Source organism: Lampetra fluviatilis, chromosome 69 (assembly GCF_964198595.1).
Source record: "Lampetra fluviatilis chromosome 69, kcLamFluv1.1, whole genome shotgun sequence".
Taxonomy (NCBI): Eukaryota; Metazoa; Chordata; class Hyperoartia; order Petromyzontiformes; family Petromyzontidae; genus Lampetra; species Lampetra fluviatilis.
The window spans coordinates 1761837-1786516 of record NC_136343.1 but is presented as its reverse complement, the minus strand read 5'-3'; the positions used below and the strand labels follow the sequence as shown (position 1 = coordinate 1786516).

The 24680-nt window shown below is 52.3% G+C and overlaps 1 protein-coding gene and 2 non-coding genes across 3 annotated transcripts in view; all 3 read right to left on the bottom strand.

The window, feature by feature from the left end:
• LOC144952668 (E3 ubiquitin/ISG15 ligase TRIM25-like) overlaps nt 1-21587 on the bottom strand; it is a 43692-nt gene extending 22105 nt beyond the window's left edge. Inside the window, exons 1-2 of the mRNA XM_078883142.1 lie at nt 21021-21587; nt 3610-3705 (exon numbers count right to left, since the gene is read on the bottom strand). Coding sequence (XP_078739268.1) covers nt 3610-3705; nt 21021-21587 — 663 coding nt within the window. The remainder of the gene's footprint in view (nt 1-3609; nt 3706-21020) is intronic.
• TRNAA-CGC (transfer RNA alanine (anticodon CGC)) lies at nt 2265-2336 on the bottom strand. Its single transcript has one exon. It is a non-coding gene; the product is annotated as a tRNA-Ala (tRNA).
• TRNAA-UGC (transfer RNA alanine (anticodon UGC)) lies at nt 2836-2907 on the bottom strand. The gene has a single exon. It is a non-coding gene; the product is annotated as a tRNA-Ala (tRNA).
• Nucleotides 21588-24680: the final 3093 nt, after the last annotated feature.

The window sequence follows — 24680 nt, the reverse complement described above, 5'->3', positions numbered from 1 at the left end:
CGTCTCACTCACTCCGTTCGACCACCACTCGGCAGGTCACAACACTTTTCTATCGGCTTCTTCCACGCACTGCTCGAATTTGGAAGTCCATGCGACGATTTCAAGTCTAATAATCTTTCTAATTTCCGTAAATATCTTCTTGGTTTTTTCGATAAAGTCACGTAGAAGGGAAGTAATAAAATAATAAAAATAAAACATAAAACAATTCTCACGACGTTTCGGCCACAACGCAAGCAGCCGTCTTCAGGTAAAGAATGAGAACCTGTCAAGCTGGGAGCTTATATCTACGCTGAGTTGGGGGGGGTGTAAGAGGAGCGCCTTAACAAAGGGATGTGCATATCAAGAGGCGTAGGAGGTGGGCGGGGGGGTTTCAAGGGAGGGTTGGGGGGGTGTAAGAGGGAGAGTTGGGGGGGGTTGTAAGAGGAGCGCCTTAACAAAGGGATGTGCATATCAAGAGGCGTAGGAGGTGGGCGGGGGGGGGGTTTCAAGGGAGGGTTGGGGGGGGGGTGTAAGAGGGAGAGTTGGGGGGGGGTGTAAGAGGAGCGCCTTAACAAAGGGATGTGCATATCAAGAGGCGTAGGAGGTGGGTGGGGGGGGTTTCAAGGGAGGGGGCAGGGGGGGGGGTAGCAATAACAAATGGATGGAATGTTAAAGCAATGAAACATGTGAATGGGAGAGCGGTGACCGAGCACCAACAGCGGTTAATGCCTGTGAGTGGATTGCGGACTGAAAGTCGCCGTTAACGTGAACAACAATCAGTTAAGATCCGAAATGGTTTATTACGTCCTTCCAATGATTGCTGAGCCAGAATCCATCTTCTCGGTTGAAATTGTCTCTGTGTTTATATATGTGGATCGCCTCATGAACGAATCTCTCATGGTAGCCAGATGGCTTGCAGAGAACCTCTGTCTTGGAGAAGTCAATGTCATGTGAGCCCACTGAATTGTAACAGTGATCTGCTACGGCTGAGGTGTTTGTCCTACCGTGTTTCAGGTCTGCCTTATGTTCGCGGATGTGGTCCGAGACATGTCGTTTGGTTTCTCCAATGTAACTGCTACCACAGAGGCAACTTAGTTTGTAGACGCCAGGGTACTGTATGTCTGGAACCACGTCTTTTACAGATGGGACCAGATCACGGATTTTATGTACTGTGTTGAATCGGACCTGAATCTTGTGTTTAATCAGGATTTTGGAGATCTTTTTTGTGACCCCAGCAATGTAGGGTAAGGTGATGGTTTTGAAAGGCTCCTCAACAAGATTCTTCTTGATGGTTGGAGTGATGGCTTTACGGATGGTGTAGTCGGAGTAACCATTAGCCTTAAGAGCTTGGCGTACGTGTTTGAGTTCACTGGCAATGTGTTCCTGGTCGGAGATGCATTGGGCTCTATGGTATAGAGTCTTTATGAGGGAGTTCTTCTGGGATGGGTGGTGGTGGGAATCCGGTTTTAGGTAGGCATCCGTATGGGTGGCTTTCCTGTAGACAGAATGGCTCATTGAACCATCAGGTCCCCTTTTAATTAGGACATCCAAAAAGGGTAGCTTGCCATCTTTTTCGACTTCCATGGTGAATCTGATGGCTGGGTGTATGGAATTGATGTGGTCAAGAAATTGGTCTAGAGCAGGCCGGCCATGTGGCCAGATGACAAAAGTGTCGTCTACGTACCTCTTGATATGCACATCCCTTTGTTAAGGCGCTCCTCTTACACCCCCCCCCCCAACTCTGCCTCTTACACCCCCCCAACCCTCCCTTGAACCCCCCCCCCCCGCCCACCTCCTACGCCTCTTGATATGCACATCCCTTTGTTAAGGCGCTCCTCTTACAACCCCCCCCCAACTCTCCCTCTTACACCCCCCCAACCCTCCTTGAACCCCCCCCCGCCCACCTCCTACGCCTCTTGATATGCACATCCCTTTGTTAAGGCGCTCCTCTTACACCCCCCCCAACTCAGCGTAGATATAAGCTCCCAGCTTGACAGGTTCTCATTCTTTACCTGAAGACGGCTGCTTGCGTTGTGGCCGAAACGTTGTGAGAATTGTTTTATGTTTTAGTTTTATTATTTTATTACTTCCCTTCTACGTGACTTTACCGAAAAAACCAAGAAGATTAATTCCTGCAGTCACGAAAGCTTTAAATCGAAATTCCATAAATATGTTAACTGTTATCGACAACTTTGGTTGTCGTGCTGTTCATTGCTGACCGTAGGACATGTTGGTCTTCGCATATTCCTTTGAGTAAAATTAGCCACTGACAAAACATCACCTCGTGGAGATGCCGGGGATTGAAACGGGGGCCTCACACATGCGAAGCGTGCACTCTACCACTGAGCTACATCCCCATTCTGGTTCTACCTGGGTGCAGTTCCACCTCGGTACGGGGTGAAACTTCGTCATCAGCTTCTTCCTCTCCCTTGTCACCCCACTCACTCTGCTGTTGGCCCTGGGCCCTGTACACATCGTGTTGGCACAGAGTCCAAGCAAAATTAATTTCTTTGAAACAAAAAGAAATAACAAGAATACATGTAGATGGATACTATAATGCTTTCCCAATTTATTTATTCTTGTAAATGTTTTATTCGGAAATAAAAAAGTGCATTGGATACTTCTAAGCACTTGTTTTCATCTCCAAATGTTTAAGTAAACAATTTGATCACTGTGTGCATCGGTAGTTATACAAACAGCAAGTTCCGAAAATCAAGACAAATTCATCCGAAGGTATCGTTCATATCGGGTAATATTTACCAGAGTTCACGTGCACCCCGATTACAGCGACATGGACACAGCCAATTAATTTTGGAAATCAACCTTTGTTGGAAACATAAATTAAAGCTTCCAACATGGAGATGCCGGGGATTGAACCCGGGCCCTCACACATGCAAAGCGTGCGCTCTCCCACTGAGCTACATCCCCACCACGCTGGCAGCCAGGCAGGTAGCCAGGCAGGTAGCCAACCCCCTTAAGTATCGGCCCCTCCCCTTACCCCCCCTCCCTTAGGCCCCTCCCCCCACCCCCATTCCCTTAGGCCCCTCCCCTCCTCCCTTAGGCCCCTCCCCTGACCACCCCCCCATATCCTTAGGCCCCTCCCCTGACGCCACCTCCCTTAGGCCCCTCCTCTGACCCCCCCCCCCCTTCGAGGCCCCTCTCCTGACTCACTCCCCCCTTCCTTAGGCCCCTCCCCTGACCCTCCTCCCTTAGGCACCTCCCCTCTCCGTACCCGGCAGTAGGTCTCCACCAATCAAAGAGCTGTGTATATTATATATTTATTTATGCACGACAGTCAGACAGACAAAATATCCCTGGTGGGCAGTGTGGAACATTGTTCCTACCTGTATAAGAGGTATGTACCACCTCATCTGGCCAATATTGCTAACGGATGTTGAAGTGGTAAGTTGTATGGAGATATTGGAATTTGTAATTCCCACCACTGAATCAATTCCTTATTGGAGATGAGAGCCACCTTTTTGCTCGTCTGTTCATTGAGGCACATTGACCGTTGTCTTTAGTCCCACGGTGTGTTCAAAGCCAATGGAAGTCCACGTTAATAAATGGAGTTTACCTCCATTACAAACCCTATTCAGGGTGGAGTGACAGGGTCCGGCCCAGATGCGGTACCTGTACGTCCCTCCGAGCGGCCTCCATCTGCCTCACGAACTCCTCCGCCTTCCTCCTCTTCTCCTCCACCGCCTGCGTCTCCTCTCCCACTTGTTTCTGTGAGAGACATCACCAGGGGAGACTCCACTCACTCTCCGAGCGTCCCCTCTCACCCCCACTCCACTTGGACCCCTCCACAGTGACAGTCCCAGCTCCAGGCAGCAGCGGCCCCATGCAGTCATGGAGGCCGGGGGAGAGAGCGCTGCACGGAACTGATTTCACGAGGAGCTCAAACGCCTCCTGGAGCTCACGGAGCTCGAGTCCAGGACCCACTCACTCTGCACTCCAGAGGTTCACTTCACGTGCATTCAGTACCATTGGAGATTCACTGTCATGGTACTGGTATTTCCCACCCTTAATTTGACATGGTAAACTTGCTGATAAAATGTGCATATTCTTAGTTAAGATTACATTTAAAGATTGTGTGTGATTTGAATATATTTATTCTTGAAATAAAATGAAAATCCAGCCTTTTTGTCAACCACTGCTGGAGAGAGCCTACCCACTCTGTATCCATCATGGGGATTGTTTTGCCATGAACTTCCAACCACGTCATCACTTTACAGCAACTCCTTCTGCAAGTTCCCAATGGATTAATATTCACTCAGGGTCCAAGCACTAAATAACGCCTGCAGCATTCCCTTCAATGTAGCCCTGAATGCTCGTTTGTCAAAACGCCAGGAAGTGTGATATACAAGCACCTCAGTAATAACTACTGCAGTAAGTAGTTATTACTCTAATCTCAGTAGCTACTACTGAAGAGTCAATTGATACTACTATAGAGTCAGCAAATACTACTGTAGAGTTGGTAGAAACAACTATAGACTAAGTAGATACTACCATAGAGTCAATATATACTATTGTAATAACAGCTATAGTGGGTTCACGTGGGGGATTGGCTTGCCAGTCCTGCTTGTAGCCAATAAGGGTCGAGATAGGGAGCGTGGGGCCGGCGTGATCACGGCATGTCATCAGGGGTGATTGGCCCAGCCATTGGGGCCCCAGCTAATGGGGATCCGGATAAGAGGCGTGGTCCCGGGAGTGACAGGGAACCATCGAGAACGGTCGAGATTGCCCATGGAGGATTGGCTGGGGGGACCACGTGACGAAGGATTAAGAGGGAGGAGAGGGGGATGATCGAGAGGAGACGGGGAACTGAACGGGGTGAGAGCCACGCGCGAACGGGGCTCCGGGTGCCACGTGCGCGGTGGGAGTTGTGGGAGTCTGCCGCTCTCCGTTGTCTGCCAGCAACGGAGCGTGTGGGAACAAGTATACCGTGAAGTGAAAATAAAGAAGACCGATTCCGAATCCGTCTCCGGAGAATTATTACATTGGTGTCAGAAGTACTTCTGCGACTGTTTGGACGATCGTCAAGATGTCCAAGCACCCCAGAAAAAAGAACCTACCTGTGCCTCTATCGGAGGAGGAGGTCGAGACGGATGAAGATGAGCTGTTGGGAGCTACAGCCCCTATGCCGCCTGCTGAAAATGTACTTCTCGACGTCTCTCAGCGTCGACCGACGGAAGATGCGACCGCTGCAGGAACAAAAGGCGAGTGGCGGCTGATGGCGGAGCAGATCGAGTCATTACGCGCCATTCTGCTTAGTCTGGTGACCGCGGTGGCATCCTCACCAGCCGCGGGCCGCCAGATTGCCGATCAACTGGACGCCGCGGGAAGGAGTCCGGTGAAAGAACCTGCGTCCGCCATTCCTTCTGCTACGCGGGAGGACGCCGTCATTCTGGGTGGAGCAGCTGCGCCGGAGCCGTCGGCCGCCATTTTGGGCGCGCCTACCGCCACGCGGCCGCCGGCCGCCATTTTGCCTGATACGGGTGGAGAGCGGGAACGTCAGTCGGAGACGCCCGCGGCGCGCGCTTGCCACCGCGGGCATCGCCTTCCACAAATCAAAGAATTCATCGCCGGGGGTGATTGGAGTGCTTTCACATGGCGCTTTGAATCGGCTTTTAGATCCGTCAATTGGACGGAGGATGAAGCGCTGGGAGCGCTACCTACACTGCTCGACGATGTTTCTCTGGGGGTCTTCCGTTCCATCCCGGCGGCCAAGAAGAAGACACTGCGGGACGCGTTCGCGGAGATGGCGGAATTCTATGACCCACCGACGTCGGCCACCAGAAAATTTATGTTACGTCGCCGAGCATCGGAGGAATCGCCGTTGGCCTATCGGGGGGCGTTGATGGCGCTGGCCATGGCTGCCTACCCGGACGCGACGGCCGACCATTTGGATCCTCTCATCCTCTCCCGTATGCTGGAGTTGGCTCAGGAACTCAAGATTTCGCTGCCAGTTTGCGGCCACGAACCACTTACATCGCGATGGGTGGCGAGCTGCCTGGACGCAAAATTTAATATCAGGCGTTGGGACCAGATGGCGGCGTGGATGGGGAAACCAGAGATCGACGGGCCACCTTTGGGGTGGTCTCCACGACTGGTGGTCCACTGCTCCGACGACTCGGGCGACGACGACATGCTGGCTGCTGCTGTTTCGCACGGGATTCCGGGACGGCGGCTGCGCGACCAGCGTGGCAACTACATGGGCCGTCCGCGTGCAAGGGCCGGGTCGTCCGACCGCCGGCCGACGTCGGCGGCGTGCTTCAAGTGCGGCAGACGGGGCCATTTCGCCCGTGACTGCCGCTGTCGACCTCTACTGTCGCCTCCTCCGACGAGGGGACCTCCATCTCCTCCACCTACTGCGGAGCCGCAACAACCTCGGGCGAGTCGGCACACATCGGACACCCGGCAGGTCCTGTCACATCACCCATCCATTTGCACTCATTCTCACGCTCCTCAGGAAAAATTTACTTCCCCCGCTACAGTTACGCGCTCTGCTACGCAGTGGAAAAAATTGGCTCGCAGGGTTGTAGCTGCGGCTTCGGGCTCGTCGACGGTACGCGGTACCATCGACGGCGTTGATGTGCGCATCTTGGTGGACACGGGCGCATCGACCACCATCATTTCTGATGTTAATTTTCATTTGTTGTCCATCCCTGCGTCGCAGATACGTAAGGTTAATGATGCGTGTGTCGCCGCGAATGGGGGAAGCATGGGTATCTGTGGCCAGGCAGATGTGAGCATCACTATCGGGAATATTACCGCCGCAGGACCTGTATTGATCTCTCGCTCGCTAGCTGTTCCATGCTTACTCGGTACTGATTTCCTGCGTCGGATGCCGCTGAAAATACGAGTCGACCAGGACTGTTTGGAAATGCCGGGGGGTCGTCGAATGGCGTTCCTGCCTTCCTTGCTGGCCAGCGCGCCTGCAAGTAACGCAGTTACTGCCGTTGTTGCTGCTACGGTAGAAGTACCACCGGGAGCACAGATGCTAATACCGTTGCGTTATCGTAAACCCCTTCGAATGGGAAAGGGTGCAGAAGGCGTGCTGCTATCCCCATCGAATTCGGCATCTAAATCCTTTTCTTTAGCGGCGGCACAAACGATCGTGCGACCGGGTCAAGCACCTTTTATACAGGTGTTAAATGGGGGACCTGACCGCGTTATTGTTCCGGAGGGGTCGGTGTTGGCTCACGCCACTACCGACTTCGCCTCTTGCAACGCAGCGCCGCGCGCACGAATGCCCGCTGGTAGGCCCCCACACGATTGCTCTCAAGAACGTTGGATCGCTGATTTGTGCGGAGAAAATTCTTCCTTGTCGAACGAACAAAGGAATGCCCTGCGTTCATTATTGATACAGTACACTGATGTTTTCAGTAAAAATGATTTGGACCTCGGCCGCACGTCGCTTTTGTCGCACCATATTGACACCGGTGCGACGCCTCCCATCTGTATGCACCCTCATCGCATGAGCCCGGCGGAAAGGGATCACGTGCGCGGAGCGGTAAATGAATTGTTGGCGGCGGACATCATTTCGCCGTCCAACAGCCCTTGGGCCGCGCCCGTCGTTCTGGTAAAGAAGAAAGATGGTGGTACAAGATTTTGTGTTGATTTCCGCCGGTTAAACAAAGTTTCGGTGGCAGATGCATACCCCTTACCGAGGATGGATGATTCGTTGGACGCTTTATCGGGTGCTAAGTTTTTTTCCACCCTTGACCTGTCCTCGGGGTTCTGGCAGCTTCCCCTCGACGATGAGTCGAAGGCGAAAACGGCGTTCCGCACGCCGCAAGGTCTCTTTGAATTTAATCGGTTGCCTATGGGCTTGAATGCGGCACCGGCGACGTTTCAGCGGCTCATGGAATTGGTGTTGACGGGACTGCAGTGGGAAACGTGCCTCATATATCTTGACAATATAATTGTTTTCAGCCGCACGTTCGAAGAACACCTCCAACGTCTAGAGGCGGTTTTTCAAAGAATGCGTACGGCTGACCTTAAATTTAAACCTAAAAAATGCCACCTTCTGCAACACTCTGTCCGTTACTTGGGTCATATTGTCAGTTCGGACGGCGTATCCACTGACCCTCTGAAAACGAAATGTGTATGAGAGTGGCCCACACCCACTTCGGTGGGAGATGTTCGGCGGTTTATTGGGTTCGCTTCCTATTATCGCCGCTTCGTTAAAAATTTTGCGACGTTGGCAAAGCCATTACACGTTCTGACTGGCAAAAATCAAAGGTTTAAATGGGGAGCGGAAGAGGAAAAATCTTTTATGGCACTTCGGGACCACCTCGCCACGGCGCCAACGCTGGATTACCCAGATTTCTCACAGCCGTTCATCCTCGATACGGATGCTAGTGATATCGGCATTGGGGCCGTTTTGTCGCAACGTAAGGACGGGGTAGAGCGAGTAGTGGCGTACGGCAGCCGGGTTTTGTCTCCTGCGGAAACACGCTATTGTGTGACAAGACGGGAACTTTTGGCAATTGTTCACTTTGTCCGATTGTACCGGCCGTACCTGTATGGACGGAAATTCCTAGTCCGCTCAGATCATGCGGCTTTACAATACTCCTTGAAATTAGATCAACCGTCAGGCCAATTGGCTAGGTGGTTGGAATCGCTACGGGAATTTTCCTTTGATATTACATACAGGAAGGGGACCCGTCACACGAACGCTGACGCGCTCTCACGGCTGCCGCCCCTTCCTCAGTGCACTTGCCTGACGGGCACGCACCGCTGTGCGGCACCAGCCACCTCGCCTTGTCCGGTTATGGGGGCGATAGCGGATGAGGATGCAGGGGCAAAAGCGAAGGAGGACGACCAGCAAGGGTCGGTGGACACGGATGATATCTTACGGCTACCACACGCGGTCTGGCTACGTGAGCAGGACGCTGATGCCTCGCTGTCTCCGCTACGGAAATTGATAGGGAAACAAAAATCTCAATTGGCGGGTTGGAAATGGCAGATGTTCCGAGGCAAGTCGGGATTGTTAATGTGTACTGACGGGTTGTCTGACCGACCACGCTTGGTGGTGCCTACTTCGCTTCGCTACGACCTGCTTCGTGCTCTGCACGCTGATAAGTTGATGCACCTCGGTGTCCAAAAGACTTTGGCCGCGCTGCAGAAGGATTTCTTTTGGGCCGGTATGACGGCAGACGTCAAGGACTTTATTCGCTCATGCCAGGACTGTGCAAAGAGGAAGCCGCCTCGGAACCCCTATGTACCACCGTTACGTTCCATTGAGGTGTCCCGCATTAACGAATTGGTTGCTCTCGATATTCTGGGCCCGTTTCCCCCGTCGGCGAGGGGCAATAAATACCTTCTCGTCGGGGTGGAATATTTTTCTCGATGGCCGATGGCCTGGCCTCTGCCCGACCAGACGGCAGCATCCATTACCGACGCTTTCTTGAACGGGTATGTCATGGACAAGGGGGCACCTGAGAGGCTGCTCACAGATCAAGGGCGGAATTTCTCTTCCAAATTGCTTAAGGAAGTTTGTGACGCGTTGGGTACGAAGAAAATTCGCACTTCTCCTTACCACCCACAAACAGATGGTATGGTGGAACGATTCAACCGCACCCTCTCGGCTATGCTTTGTCACACGGTCAGTGAAAAGCAAACCGATTGGGACCTGCACATACCAGGCGTCTTAGCGGCTTACCGCATGGTTCCACACACGTCCACGGGATACTCACCATTCTTTTTGATGTATGGCCGTGAAAATGTTCCACCCATCGATGTGCAATTGGGTGAGCCGAGTAAGCGACCGTCCCGTTCCTTGCCTGACCACGTGCGTGACTCGCTTGAACGAGTGACGGAGGCGCGAGAGGCTGCCCGGTGTGCGACGGCCCGTGCTCAGGCAAGGAACGAACGTATGCGCGTCAATCGCATACTCACATGTCTTGGTCAGTGGGGGACCGGGCGTGGCTCCACTGCCCCCAGGTACCGGCGGGCACATCCCCCAAGCTGCACAGGCCGTGGCGAGGGCCTGTGACACTAGTGGATGTTCGGAACTTGCAGAGTATCCGTGTTCAGTTGACGCGCGTGTCGGCCCTTCATCCCCACTAGTTCACCTGCCGGGTTCCGTCGAGCCGACCACGCCGATTGTCACATCCATTGATCCCAAGGGGGACTGTGTTGTGCCTCCTACAGATGAACAGGTTCTGAGGGCTGAGGGGGCCCCAGCCGCCCCCCCTCCAATGAGACCTGCCCTGGACGTGACCGAGCATCAACAACCTACTTCTTCTTCGAGCCTACCACCTCCTGTCCATCCGGAAGCAAGGGGATCATGCGCTGGAAGCGGAGGGGGTCCCGCGTCGCGTACGCGGTCGAAATCTCTTCCGTTTCGTTAACGTTTGATCGTTCGTTTATTTCCCTGTTGTTACTGCGCTGCAGGGGCGCCCTAATGTATGTGGTGATTCTTGTTGTATGGGTGACTTTTTTAAATGTTGTTGGGCGCAGGGACGCCGGTTCACCCTCGTTTCGTTAAATGCACCTTGGTGCCCTAATAATGTGTTCGGAATTGGTTTATCACCCTTTCCCAGCCGAGACGGCTATTTTTTTTCACCGGGGGGGGGGGGGTGATGTAATAACAGCTATAGTGGGTTCACGTGGGGGATTGGCTTGCCGGTCCTGCTTGTAGCCAATAAGGGTCGAGATAGGGAGCGTGGGGCCGGCGTGATCACGGCATGTCATCAGGGGTGATTGGCCCAGCCATTGGGGCCCCAGCTAATGGGGATCCGGATAAGAGGCGTGGTCCCGGGAGTGACAGGGAACCATCGAGAACGGTCGAGATTGCCCATGGAGGATTGGCTGGGGGGACCACGTGACGAAGGATTAAGAGGGAGGAGAGGGGGATGATCGAGAGGAGACGGGGAACTGAACGGGGTGAGAGCCACGCGCGAACGGGGCTTCGGGTGCCACGTGCGCGGTGGGAGTTGTGGGAGTCTGCCGCTCTCCGTTGTCTGCCAGCAACGGAGCGTGTGGGAACAAGTGTACCGTGAAGTGAAAATAAAGAAGACCGATTCCGAATCCGTCTCCGTAGAATTATTACACTATTATAGAGTCAATAGTGATTTCTGTAGAGTCAGTAGTTATTACTGTAAAGTCGAAAGATACTACTGTCGAGTCAATAAATACCACTATAGATTCAGCAGATACTACTATAGTCATTATATACGATTGTAGAATCAGGAGTTCTACTATAGAGTCGTTAGATAATACTATAGAGTCTGTAGATACTACAGCCTCTATAGATACGTCTATAGATTCAGTAGATACCAGAGGTGGGACAAAGTCATTGTTATGCAAGTCCAAGTCGAGTCGCAAGTCATCAAATTCATGACTCGAGTCTGACTCGAGTCCAAGTCAAATGACTCGAGTCCACATCTCAGAGGTGGGACAAAGTCATTGTTATGCAAGTCCAAGTCGAGTCGCAAGTCATCAAATTCATGACTCGAGTCTGACTCGAGTCCAAGTCACATGACTCGAGTCCACACCTCTGGTAGATACTGCTATAGAGTCAGCAGATACTGCTATATAGTTAGTAGTTACTACTAACGTCAGTGGATACTACTATAGAATCAAGAGATACTACTATAGATTCAGCAGATACAATTATAGTAATTAAATACTACAGTAGAGTCAATAGTTACTTCTATAGTCGGTTGATACTACAACACTGTCGGTAGTTATTACTATAGAGTCATACTACTACAGTCAGTAGATACCGCTATTGAGTTAGCAGATACTGCTAGAGTTATTAGTTACTACTATAGTCAGTGGCTACCATTATACAGTCAGTAGTTACTACAATAGAATCCATAGATGCTACTGCAGTCAGTAGATACTACTGTAGGGTCAGTGTATACTATAGTGTCAGTAGATACTAATACTATAGAGTCAGTAGATTTTGCTGTCAGTAGATATAACTACGGTCAGTAGATACTACTATACAGTCAGTAGATACTATAGTCGGTAGATACTTCTATACAGTCAGATACAACTGTATAATCACTGGACACGACTGTATAGTCACTAGATACTATTGTAGATTCACTAGATGCTACTTTAAAGTCAGTAAATACTATTATACAGTCAGTAGATACTACTGTAGTGTCATTAGATACTACTATAGAGTCAGTAGTTACGACTGTACACTCGGGGGATACTACTGTATAGTCGGTAGATACTACTGTTGAGTGAGTAGTCACTACTGTAGGGTCACTAGATACTAACGTAGAGTCATTAGATGTGACTGTAGAGGCAGTAGTTACTACTGTAGTCGGAATATACTACTGTAGGGCCGGTAGATAGTACTGTAAGAGCAGCTTTCTTATACCAAAAAATAAGCTACGCCTTAACTGGGGGGAGCAATAAGTCTGACGCTTGTTTGAGGTGTTTTAAATCAAACTGTTTCTTTATTTCTTTGTTGCACAAAAGCGAGTGATTTCGAAAGTTATATCTTTGCCTGTTTATGTACTGTATCACGTTGTCGCAAGGTCAAAAACTGTGTCCACTCGCTCCCTGTCTGGCTCTTCTCCTAACTTCCCGTTTATAGTCAGACCGGAAGTGACGTCATGGGTTCAACCAACGGAGCGTCTAACCACAGGGGGGTTCTAAACATTTGGAATATTCCAAATAAAATATGCCCAGTCTGTCAACAAATGTGTAGAGTAGTTCGGGGACGTTATGTCACGCGCACCTTCCAGTGCGATGACGTCATAGGATGTGACGTCATCCGTGCCTTTCGGTGCGATGACATCATGGGAAGTGACGTCATGCGCGCTGGGTGGGACGATGACGTTATATCTCCTCGGGGTACTTAAGGTAGAGGCCGTGACAAAAGCGGGGTCGTTGTGGGAGCCCGGGAAGGTGAACGGTGGAAGAGTTAACCGGGGGTAGGGCTCACGGAGTCTGGCTGATCCCCCAGCCGACGCAGAGGAGAGAGCCCGGGAACTAGCCGAGCGACGGAATAGACAGAGTATGGGTCCGGGTGAAGGACCGAGCATAGGACCCCTACCCCTGGGGAATAGTTATTAATCCCTTAATAAATACTGACGTAAGCCCTTAATTAACAACTGGCGTAAGCCCTTACAGAAGATCTGCCTCTGAGTCGTCTTTTGCACCTTAACAAATGTATGACAGATGGACATCAAATGTATACGCAGAAATAACACATTAACTTTTTGTCTTATGGCTCTTACATTACATACCAATAACTCTTAACATTAACCTTAAGAGCCACAAAAGCATAAATAATAAACTTTACTTAAAACAATAATAATTTCTTGTATTTCTGCCACTTATTGGCTTTTTTTAGCTTTATCTTATCCGTACACTTTCATGCTGCTTCTGGTAACAGACAGAGCTTTGTAAAAGGTCACTCTAGTGTGTTGAACTTCGTTTTAACACAAGCGTGATGGAATGGAACCGTCGATAGATAATACTGTACAGTCGGTAGATACTAGTATAGAGTCAGTGGATACTACTGTAGGCCTGTTGCGGGAGGGCTGTATGTGCATAGGATCCAACGGGGAACAAACACAGTGGGCGGAGCTCCGGGAGTACACGGGGCGGTGCCCGCAACGACGTCCGCATCGGGCAGCCTGGGGGGTTGTGATCCTGATGGGGGTATAAAGGGGGATGACAGAGAGAGCTCGTGGCTCAGTCTGGGAACGAAGGAGGAAGAGAGAAGATCCTCTAGCTAGAGCCCTGGACTCCCCTGAGACGCCGCCCTTGTAAGGGCTGCGCAGGACCGAGCCAGCGGAGTGGTCCCGTGAACCAGGGTCAGTACCCTGGGACTCCGGAGACCGTAGCCCGACTCACCAGTGTCGGGCCAGATAGCCTCCCCTAGCCCGTTAGTGGAGGACTTGGGGGTAGGTCAGGATTAGCTAGGGTGTATCCCCAGTTATCCGGGTGAGGGGGCCGATACCCCCTCTGGTGCTGTCCTGTAACAACAACTTGTATTAAATATACGTGTGCCTCAACTTGGGTGTCCAGCGTCTTCACCGGTACGTCATCTGGTGTCAGAAGAACTACGGACATGGAAACACGCCAGACAGCTCGAGCCAGAGTACCGGAGGAGGACACTGCTGAAATCGTTGAGCCCGAGACGGCTCACCAAGACATGGTGCAGCCGGGGCCTGACGCGTTCCTACCGGGGCATCGGCATGAAGAGGGGCCGCAGCCAGACGCGCTACGGCTGGCTCACGAAAGGCTGGCGGTGCTGCTGTACGCCGCTGCCGCCACGCTGGAAAACATCACGCGGCTGGGGGCTGGTGGTCCACCACGGGGCGAGGGGAGCCGACAACCGGAGTGCCTTCCCGCCATTTCTGAAGACTCAAACTTTGAATTTCCCGCCATCGCCACGGCAGCTGCAGAGGGCGTGGCCGGGCTCAACCTTGGGTCCGACACCGCTCTCGCTGGGACAGCCGCATCATCGCCAGCGGAGGGAGCGTCATCACGGCTGCGACAGGCGATTCCATCTGCCATTCGCGCCGACGCACAGCCGAGTCCCGGGGATAGCAGCCTGCAGGCTTCCAAGGCGAACGCTGCGCTGCAACAACGGCTGCCTCCGCTTAAAGAATTTGTTGGCGCGGAGGGCGACTGGGGCGGCTTCCAGCGACGCTTCATCGCCCACCAAGAAATGGCAAGGTGGTCGGACGCTGAAGCTCTCTGCGCGCTGCCGGCGCTCCTCGACGCCGACGCGCTCGCCGCCCTCACATCGGCGCCGAGAGAGAAGCGTTCTACTCTGCCGATGGCGCTACAGCTGCTGGCCGGGGTCTATGGACCTTCAGCAGAATGCAGACAGCAGTTCTACGATCGCAAGCGGGGTGAAAAGGAGTCGCCCCTGGCATACAGGACGAGTCTCCTGGCGCTGGCTAAGACGGCTTTTCCCCGTATGGACGACGACGGCGTGGACGCGATGGTCACGGAGAAAATCCTCCTCCTGGCAGACGACCTGGACATCGCTGTCGTCGCACAGGAGGACGCCGAGATGACCTCTCTCCAGGCGGCGCGCCTCCTTCACGCCAATCTTCTGTCCCTGCGGCGGAAAGCCAGCAGGGCATCGGCCGGGCGTGCGGTGGCTGCAGCCACCCTTCCGACGGAGGAGCTCTACGCCGTCGACCATCGACGGCAGCAGGCGCAAGGAGCACGGTCGGGCCGGGACGGGTCAAGCCGTTTCGACCGTCCATCATCTCCACCGGGGCTCCCGCGGTGTTTCAACTGCGGCGTCCGGGGCCACGTCGCCTCGGGGTGCCGCTCTCCTCGACAGCGCGGGACGACGCCTCGACGGGACGCCGGCCCTCCTCCTCCCAAGCTCCAGCAACATGATCCGGCGAGTCGCGGCACCACACATGTTTGGCCAAAGCACCCACCTGTCGCACACTCTCGCACCACAACGAACGGGGGGCCGATGTTGCGCTGCGATGGGCCAACGCGGATCACTGCGGGGACTCAAATCGAGCCCAAGCAGTGGTCCGTGTTAGCCCATCGCGTGGTGGCCGCGTCGTCAGGGTCGTCGGCCGTGGTCGGACACATTGACGGGGTAGAGGTACGCATCCTGGTCGATACGGGGGCATCGGCGACAATCATTTCGGAGTTAATTTACAATATTCTGCCTGTACAAAGCCGGCCTTTACTGCCGGTTAACGTCCCATTCTATGCCGCTAACGGGGGCTCTCTCGGCATCATGGGACAGATTCGAGCGCAAATTTGTATCGGGGACATCAAATTGTCGGGGCCGATTTTTGTTTCCTCCTCGCTGGCGGTTCCGTGCCTGCTGGGGACGGACTTCTTAGGCAAAATGCCGATTCGTATTTTGATCGACCAAGGATGCATTGAGCTTCCGTCGGGGTGACGCATGGTGTTCCTGCCTTCCCCTGCTGCGGCTCGGACGGCGTTCGCGACGGTACCGGCGTTCGTCGTTAGAACAGTTCGTGTGCCGCCGGGAGCTCAAATGCTAGTGCCTCTGAAACTTCGTAGGCCCTTCGCTAAGGGCGTAGGGGATCAGGGTGTTTTGCTGGGACCGTCTAGGGCCGGGGTTAATGGACCTCATTTAATTCCGGCCCAGACCGTCGTAAGAGAGGACGGGGACCCTTTCATCGTGGTCCTCAATGTAGGGTCGCAGACAGTGGTGGTTCCTCAAGGGACGGTGCTCGCTCACGCGACGCCGGTGCCCTGCGAGGAACCTGTCGCGAACCACGTTGGCACTGCTTCCCGGATGCACCCACATTCGGACAGCGATGAAGGGTGGCTCGACGCGCTTTGCGCGGGATCGACGGACCTGTCTAATTCAGAGCGCCAACAGCTTAGAACGCTACTGAGGGAATTTTCCGACGTTTTCAGTCAGAATAAATACGATTTGGGTTGCACTCACCTGCTGCGTCACCATATTGACACGGGTGACAGTGCGCCAATTCGCCAAAATCCGTTTCGGTTAAGTCCCGCCGAAAAGGACCATGTCAAATCGGCTGTTGATGACATGTTAGCCGCCGACATCATTTCTCCCTCCACCAGCCCTTGGGGAGCGCCGATCGTCCTGGTTAAAAAGCAGGACGGCTCGTTGCGGTTTTGCGTAGATTTTCGGCGCCTTAATAAAATTTCGGTTGCCGACGCATACCCGCTCCCACGGATGGACGAATCGCTGGACGCCTTGGCGGGAGCGCGATTCTTCTCCACACTAGATTTACTTTCGGGATTCTGGCAGCTTCCTCTGGACGATGATTCGAAGCCTAAAACTGCTTTCCGTACACCGCACGGCCTGTTCCAATTCAACCGGTTGCCGATGGGCTTACACTCAGCGCCGGCAACTTTCCAGCGATTGATGGAATTGGTTTTGGCTGGATTGCAATGGGAGTCGTGCCTGATTTATTTGGATGACGTTATTGTCTTTGGTAAAACTTTTGACGAACATCTCCAGAGGTTGCGGGCGGTTTTCCTAAAGATGCGGGCTGCTAATTTGAAATTTAAGCCCCAAAAATGCCATTTGTTACGCGAGTCGGTGCGTTATTTGGGGCACATCGTAGGGCGCTCGGGTATTGCTACCGATCCCGCCAAAACGCAGTGTGTCAGCTCCTGGCCGACTCCCACCTCGGTGGGAGAGGTCAGGAGTTTTATTGGCTTCGCATCATATTACCGACGCTTCGTCGCTAATTTTGCAACGATTGCCAAACCCCTACACGCTTTAACATCTAAAGGGGTTCGGTTCCACTGGGGTCGGGATGAGGAAGCTGCTTTCTGCTCCCTTCGGGACGCCCTGGTAAAAGCTCCTCCCTTGATTTACCCAGATTTTTCGAGACCGTTTTTGCTCGATACCGACGCGAGCAACACGGGTATTGGAGGCGTGCTTTCCCAGGTGGTTGACGGCGTGGAACGGGTGGTTGCGTACGGCAGTCGGGTGTTGTCTCCAGCGGAGCAAAGATATTGTGTCACCCGTAGGGAACTGTTGGCAATTGTCTATTTCATCCAACAGTATCGCCCATATCTGTACGGTCGGCATTTCACCGTCCGCACAGATCATGCGGCACTGCAGTACGCCCTGAAGGTTCAACAGCCATCGGGACAATTGTCCCGATGGTTGGAGGTCCTCCAGGATTTCGATTTCGAAACCACCTACCGTAAGGGCATTCGCCACACCAACGCGGACGCTCTGTCGCGCATGCCAACCGCCTCCGAATGCGCATGCCTCCTGGGGTCGGGGCGTTGCAGGCCAGCAGGGGACATGCCGGTTCCGGTCCTGGCGGCCGCCGCCGATGATGAAACGTTGGTCCCCATTGATATCGCGGAACAGGGGAGAGATTCCCTGCTTGGATTGCCCGTTGATGAATGGGGGCGCCTCCAGTTGGAGGATGCCTCCCTCCTCGCGTTGCGTCGTCGCGCCGGGGAGAAGGGGCGTGTGACGGGTGATGCCGACGCATGGGAAATGCATGCGGGGTTGCTTATGCATTGGGACGGGAAATCCCATCGTCACCGGCTGGTGGTCCCTGCTGGGTTACGGGGTAAGGTGGTGTGGGCTGCTCATGAGCGCCTCCTCCACCTGGGTACCCAAAAGACCCTCGCATTGCTCCAGCTTGATTTTTTTTGGCCGGGCATGACACGGGATGTCACTGATCTGTTGGCAGCATGCCCTCGGTGTGCGCAGCGGAAACCACCAGCACGGGAATCAAACCCGCCCTTGCAGTCCATCACAGTCTCCAGGGTGAACGAACTTGTCGCGCTGGATATCCTGGGCCCATTTCCCGCCACCCGTAGGGGCAATACATATTTGTTAACAGGGGTTGAGTACTTTACGCGCTGGCCTATGGCCTGGCCCCTGGCCAATCAGTCGGCAGCAGCCATCGTGGACGCCTTTGTCCAAGGCTACGTCATGGACAAAGGTGCTCCGGAGCGGCTGCTGACCGACCAGGGTAAACATTTTTCCGGGAAACTCCTCAAACATGTCTGTGATCTCCTAGGAACGAAAAAAATTCGTACCTCTCCCTATCACCCGCAAACTGACGGAATGGTCGAGCGTCTGCATCGCACCATCACGTCTATGTTGTCGCAACAAGTTTCGGACTCACAGACCGATTGGGATTTGCAAATTCAAGGGGTCCTGGCAGCATACAGATTGGCCCCCCATGCTGCGACGGGATTTTCACCCTTCTTTCTCATGTATGGCCGCGAACCTGACCCACCGGTTCGGGCACAGCTGCAGATCCCCTCGCCGCTGGGTAAGACAAAATTGGACGAACACGTTAAATTTAACCTTGAAAAACTCACTGAGGCGCGGGATGCTGCCATGCTAAATTCTGACAGGCGTCAAAAGGCGAATGAGCGCCTCAGACTGACTCGCGCGCGCGTGCTGCAGTGGAAGCCAGGGGACAGGGCATGGCTGCACTGTCCCCAGGTACCACTCGTGACCTCCTCGAAGCTGGTGCGGCCGTGGCGGGGCCCCGTCAAGGTGGTCGAGGTTTTGCGGCCTCAGTGCGTCCGTATCAAATGGGGGAAGCGCCGGTGGTTCGTTCACCCCTCTAGGCTGAAACCCTTCGTTGCGGTGCGAGGCCCCACTCCACACGCGCAAGGCCAAACATGTGGGGGGGTCGACCGACTCGGGGGGTCCGTCTCGGCTGCTCTCGCCTGACGTGTTGCCGGCTGTTCCGTCCCCAGGTGCACCGGGAATGACGGGCTCGCGCCTAAAAACCCACACGGGGGATGCCGAGGGTCTCGCGACATCAATCGCGGACTCACCTCGAAAGGGACAGCTGCCACCGGGGTGTCCGCCATCCGGGGTTGCCCCGTGTGACGGGCCTGCGGCAAGGACGCGCGCTAAAACGCGCAAACTCTTGTGATACACAAAAAGGAAAAAAAAAAATTTATATTTTTTTTCCACGTGTTATGGTTACGGGGCGCGGCGTTGGTGGGGGGTGCTCCTGTCACATTGTTGTGTTGTGTGTATGCGGTGTGTGTGTGTTGTGTGTGCGCGGTGTGTGTGTTGTGGGTGCGTTGTGTGTATGTCGTGGGTGTGCTGTGTGTGCTCGGGGAGTTCCTGGCTAGTTGTATATACGTGCTTTTACGGATTTCGTATTTATGCGGGGGGGGGGGGGGGGGTGCGTCGGACATTCCCTTCGGGGGTGTGGTTATTGTTGTTGTTCAAATTGCGTTCTGTTGGAAAAAAATGAGGCACACACGGGGTCGAGGGGTAAATGTTCCTTTATTGGAATTGTTGCAGCCGGGACGGCTGCAACAATTCCAAATAAGTAATGTAGAAGCATAGCACTGGCTGCTGGTGGGGAAGGGGATCTGCGGCTTACAGCAGTCCTGACATCAGAAGGCCAGGTGATATACCAGAGAAGATATTAGGGGGGAAGGTTACAGAAGGAGGACAGGGGGAAGCTCCGGGAATGCGCTGGTAGGTTCTAGAGAGGGGGCGTGGCCGGGGCGGAGCGAAGCCACGCTGGGAGCATAAAAGGGGGCCCTGATCGAGAGCTCAGGGTTGTAGTATGGATTCGGATCCCCGTCGTGCTGTTGAAGATCGTCGCCATCGACACTGTCATCTCGTCGCCATCATTGCTGTCGTCTTCACTCGATATTGCACTGCTAGACGGTAGTTGGCTGTCTCGGTTCAGCGCTGTCAGTGTTAGACGGCTAGTGTTGTGTATAGGCTAGCAACCAACTTAAGGTTGTGTATAAACGAGCGACAGAAGAGTGTGTATCAGCATTGGGTGTGTATTGCGCAAAGAGTGTTCGGTTCAATAAAATAAGTTCCCACCACTCTTAGCGCCTCCGAGTTCAGTCACTACACTACTATAGAATCACTAGATGCTACTTTAGAGTAAGTTGGTACTACAATAGAGTCACTAGATACTGCTGACTCTATTGTTTGAGGGTGTGTAGGTATATAAGCCTACAAAATACAAATTGGCTGGAGAGGGGGGCTTTAAAGATTTTTGGAGGGGGTCGACAATTTTTGGAAACCTTTTATATAAATTATTTACCCCCAACTTACTATTACTTTTTGATTCAGGACTTCTGCAAGCCTCTTGTAATTTTGTTGAGGGACAAATGGACAGACAAACAGAACGCCGGGTTTTCACAATAGCTTCGTATTTGTGTATGTATATTTTGTGTTTTTTAAGAGAAGACAAGTTTTGAAATACATTTTCCCCCAGGCAAAGCCGGGGACTTCCTCCTAGTAAGATGTATAGAATGTTATTTAAAATAATATACAGAAGTAACCCGACTTTATCTCCAACATATACATTCTTCGATTAAGCTCATAGAGGTACTGTAAAGCGCACCTGCTCTTGACACATCATAGGACATGGGGATAATTCATGAACTCAGAGGGACACTGAGACTCAGAGGGACGCATGGACACACATGGAGATACTGAGACTCAGAGGGACACATGGGGGACACTGTATTTATGTGGAATGTTGTCAATGTACTATGAGTCTACCCTTCAAACACTCGTTTGAAAAATAAATTGACGGGCATGTCAAATATTAAATCCACTTAAAAATGAGTCCGAGCCACCTCCTCCTCACCTTTCGTTTATCGTGCTCCACCTTCAGAGTGACGAGCTCGTGCCCTCGATGATCCACAGAGATGGTGCAGTCCCTGCAGATGAGGCGTCCGTCGTTAATGCAATAGAAGCAGTACTCGTCACCATGCTCCACGCACCGTCGATTCTCCAGGTTCACACCGGGCGACACCAGGACGTGGTCACTAAACTTTGCCAACTTCCGGTGGGGCGCGATGTGGGTCACACAGAACGACGTCTCACACTTAAGGCAAGTCTTCACTGCGGGCTTCCTGCAATGATCGCAGCAAACAGCAGAAGCAGCAGCATCGGCAGCCATGGACTCATCCACTCGCAGCTGCTCGATGAGGTTGGTGAGTGTCACGCTCTTGTTCAGCTTTGGCCTCCGAGGGAAAGTCATTCGGCACTGTGGGCAGGAGAATAACTCTGCCGTATCCCAGGCGCCTTCCACGCACTCGAGGCAGAACGAGTGGCCGCAGCTGAGTGTGCAGGGGCAGCGGAAGGTGTCCAGGCAGATGGGGCAGTTAAACTCCCCTGGAACCTCGCTATCACTGGCAGCCACACTCGCCATGGCCCTGTCGCTCCACTCAGAGATGGGCGCTGGATTGAGCTCAGGGAGTATCTAGCTGGAGCTCCGTCAGTCGCTGGCTGTAGATCTGGCAGTCTTTCTGTAGCACAGTCTTCCTGTAGCTGAGGGAGCTTCTTAATGTAGCTCACGCTATCTTTGCCTGTAGTTCCGGCAGACTGGCTGTAGCTCCGGCAGTATCTAGCTATAGCTCACGCAGTCTCTGGCGACATCTGAGACATTAAACCAGGAACAAGCAACCTAAATATGAGGCAGGTTAAAGTACAAACTCTTTTAGTTTTTTTTTGCATTACATAAGGCGCGCCCTGGAATGTGTTGACTGTTGACCAGGCAGAGACGTCTCGGTGCCAGAAGTAGCTAAATAAAGACTCAGCTCACCTTATCTCAATTTACCTCATCTCAACTAACCTATTTTCAACTCACCTTGTGTCAACTCATCTCATTCTCAACACACTTCTGTAAAGGTTGGTCCATCTTGGACATAACAAAATTCCTTCTTGTAGTCCACATAGCTGCACTCACAAGAAACAACTACCCTCCAATTAAACAAACTCATGCAGAGATGAGGTAGGTTGTCCCCTAACAAAGTTTAATTCACCTAGCAAACTCCAAACAATCGTGACCCAAAATACACAAATATCAGAACAGTTGAGCAAACAATCCCGGCGCTTCTCGTACAGACAGTCCAGAAAGGACGTCGGAGTTTCAGTTTTAAAAGTCCCTCCAACCTCACGTCTGCTTTTCCGTCCGGTCTTAAACAGATCTGCAGGGTTCACGAAGTGTGTCCAAAACATTGGCCACGAGTAATAAGCCTGGCCCGGTGCACAGCCAGGGACTCGCAAACCAAAGCAGGTGGCCTCCATGGGCACCGCAGGTGTCCTCAACAGTCTGAAATGAAAAGAGCTGCTGCAGTTGTTGTGGTTGGGTTTCTCGCACATTCAAAATCACCCATTTGAAGAGGAATTGTCTGAACGTCCCAAAACAATAATTCTTTAAAAATAGACTCATTGAGGCTTTACTTATTGAAGGACAATTTACGCAGATTTCCTATTGCTGCAAGTGACAGATACGTTATAAAAAATGGCGACCTCTAGGGCAGGGGCGTCGCCATCCACGAGTCAAGCGGTGGCTCGAGCACTGCCTCGGCGAGCCTCGCTGCATCTGTTAACAGCAGTGCTCATCTCAATGTTGTATATGTCGGGTTATGAAAAATGTATAAAAATGTTTTTAAGATTGAAAAAATGCGTAATTTTTTGAAATTATGGTTCATGCACTCTTCTAATTAGTCTTCTTATGATTGGCTCGGTTTCATGTGTGTGTGTTGGATTGTCTCCTTGATAAATTCTTGTGTTAGTCCGGGTATGTATATGTGTGTGTGTTGTTTTGGTTCCCTTGATCAATTCTTTGCGTTAGGCAGATGCCGGCGATGCGTGTTGGCGTGCGAATGCGGGCGTGTCATACGAACGGCTTTGGAGAGCCCCCTCTCTTGCTTGGGGCGTGTTTGCTGTTAGCTGCCGTCTCTCTCCGCAGCTGGATGAGCTGCGTCGGCACGATGCTTGTCCTTGAAGATGCTTGGTCGCTCTTGTCGCTCGTCCGCTGGCAGCTGCCCTTGCTCGATGGCGCAGCTGACGCTGTGATGCTGGCTTGGTCGATGTTTGGCGCTTTCCGCCCATTCTCGAGGATGATGCTAGAATTCTCGTCAGCTGAACTCGAACTGCAGTGGCTCGTGGGAGTCGGTACCCAGAGCAGAATGACTTTCGAGCGATACTTCTTCTGTTGGCGCTGAACTCGCACCGGGTAGCACATCGCTACTCACCGAGCCTCGCCATCCTGGTTGATTGCTGGCTCTTCTTCTGCTGGGATCTTCTTCTGCAGGCTGGCTTCTTCTGCTGGAGTCTTCTTCTGCTGGATTCTTCTGCTGGCCAGCTTCTGAAATGTATGGGCCGAGTCTCTGGTTAAATCTGAAAAATCTCTCCCCTTGGCATGCCTTCTTACAAAGGACCAGAACCATTCTTTGTGTTCGCTCCCGCCTGTGGAAACAGCTGCACGTGTGTCCGTGTGTGTGTGTTCTGATTTTATTGAGGTAATATATGTTCAAAGCCTGCTTTCTATCGCCTTCATCGGTTATCCTGGTATTAATAGAAGCAGCTGTCCCAGATTGCCCTCACGTGCGTCCTTTCAGCCCCCTTCACCCTCTGTAATAATTAACCTGGAAGGAGGGGTTTTCCCCGTTTTCGCCCGCTCCACCCCTTCCCTCGCGGTGGGTGTCACATTCTGTCTCACCCAAGCTTTTCAAGTTATCCTGTTTTACTGTTTGGAAGTTAGAATAAAACTCATTTTACCTCTTATAGTATTACTTTGTATTTCTGATTCTGTAAGTGACTCGAGGTATGTTTGTAGTCGTGTTCACCGTATTTTCATCGTGGTTTGATTTATTTTATGGGGAGATGTTCTTTACCTGTGTGTGCAAATCTTGCTATCACGTGCTGCGGGAAGACAAAGGCGATTGGGAGGCTCTCTCTCTATGGAATACATTATTTTTTTTTTGTCCTGTGTGGTTGGGCTATTTCGCCTCATCCCTCCTGGATGACCTTCGATCTAATACTTCATAATTATTAATTGATTCATTTTTATCCAAGATTTCATTCTTTGGTTCATTTGGCCAAGCCGTGTAGATGGAAGGATAATAATAGTATTTAAGGTGAATAAATTTAGTATTACGATAATGAATGAGAAATAAGTATAACTAATGCAGATTTTAGCCTGGTTCTTAATTGGAGTGAGTGTGAGGATCTATGATGTTCATTTAATCTTTGTCGCTAAGTTTTGAACTTTTACCGTTGTTAGAAGAAACATGAAAAAAACGGTTAACCAAAAAAAACGTCTGTTTCGGCACCCCTCGTCCGGGGTGTGTGTGTGTTATTCTATTTATGTGCGGCTCCTTCGCGGGAGGGTGTCACATTCGTCTTTCCTTTGGTGGTTTTATTGCCACCACATGTTGCTGGGAGACAAAGGCGGCTGGGAGGATTTCTCTAGGAAATACATTTTCTCTTGGTTGCCCGTGGTTGACCTACTTCG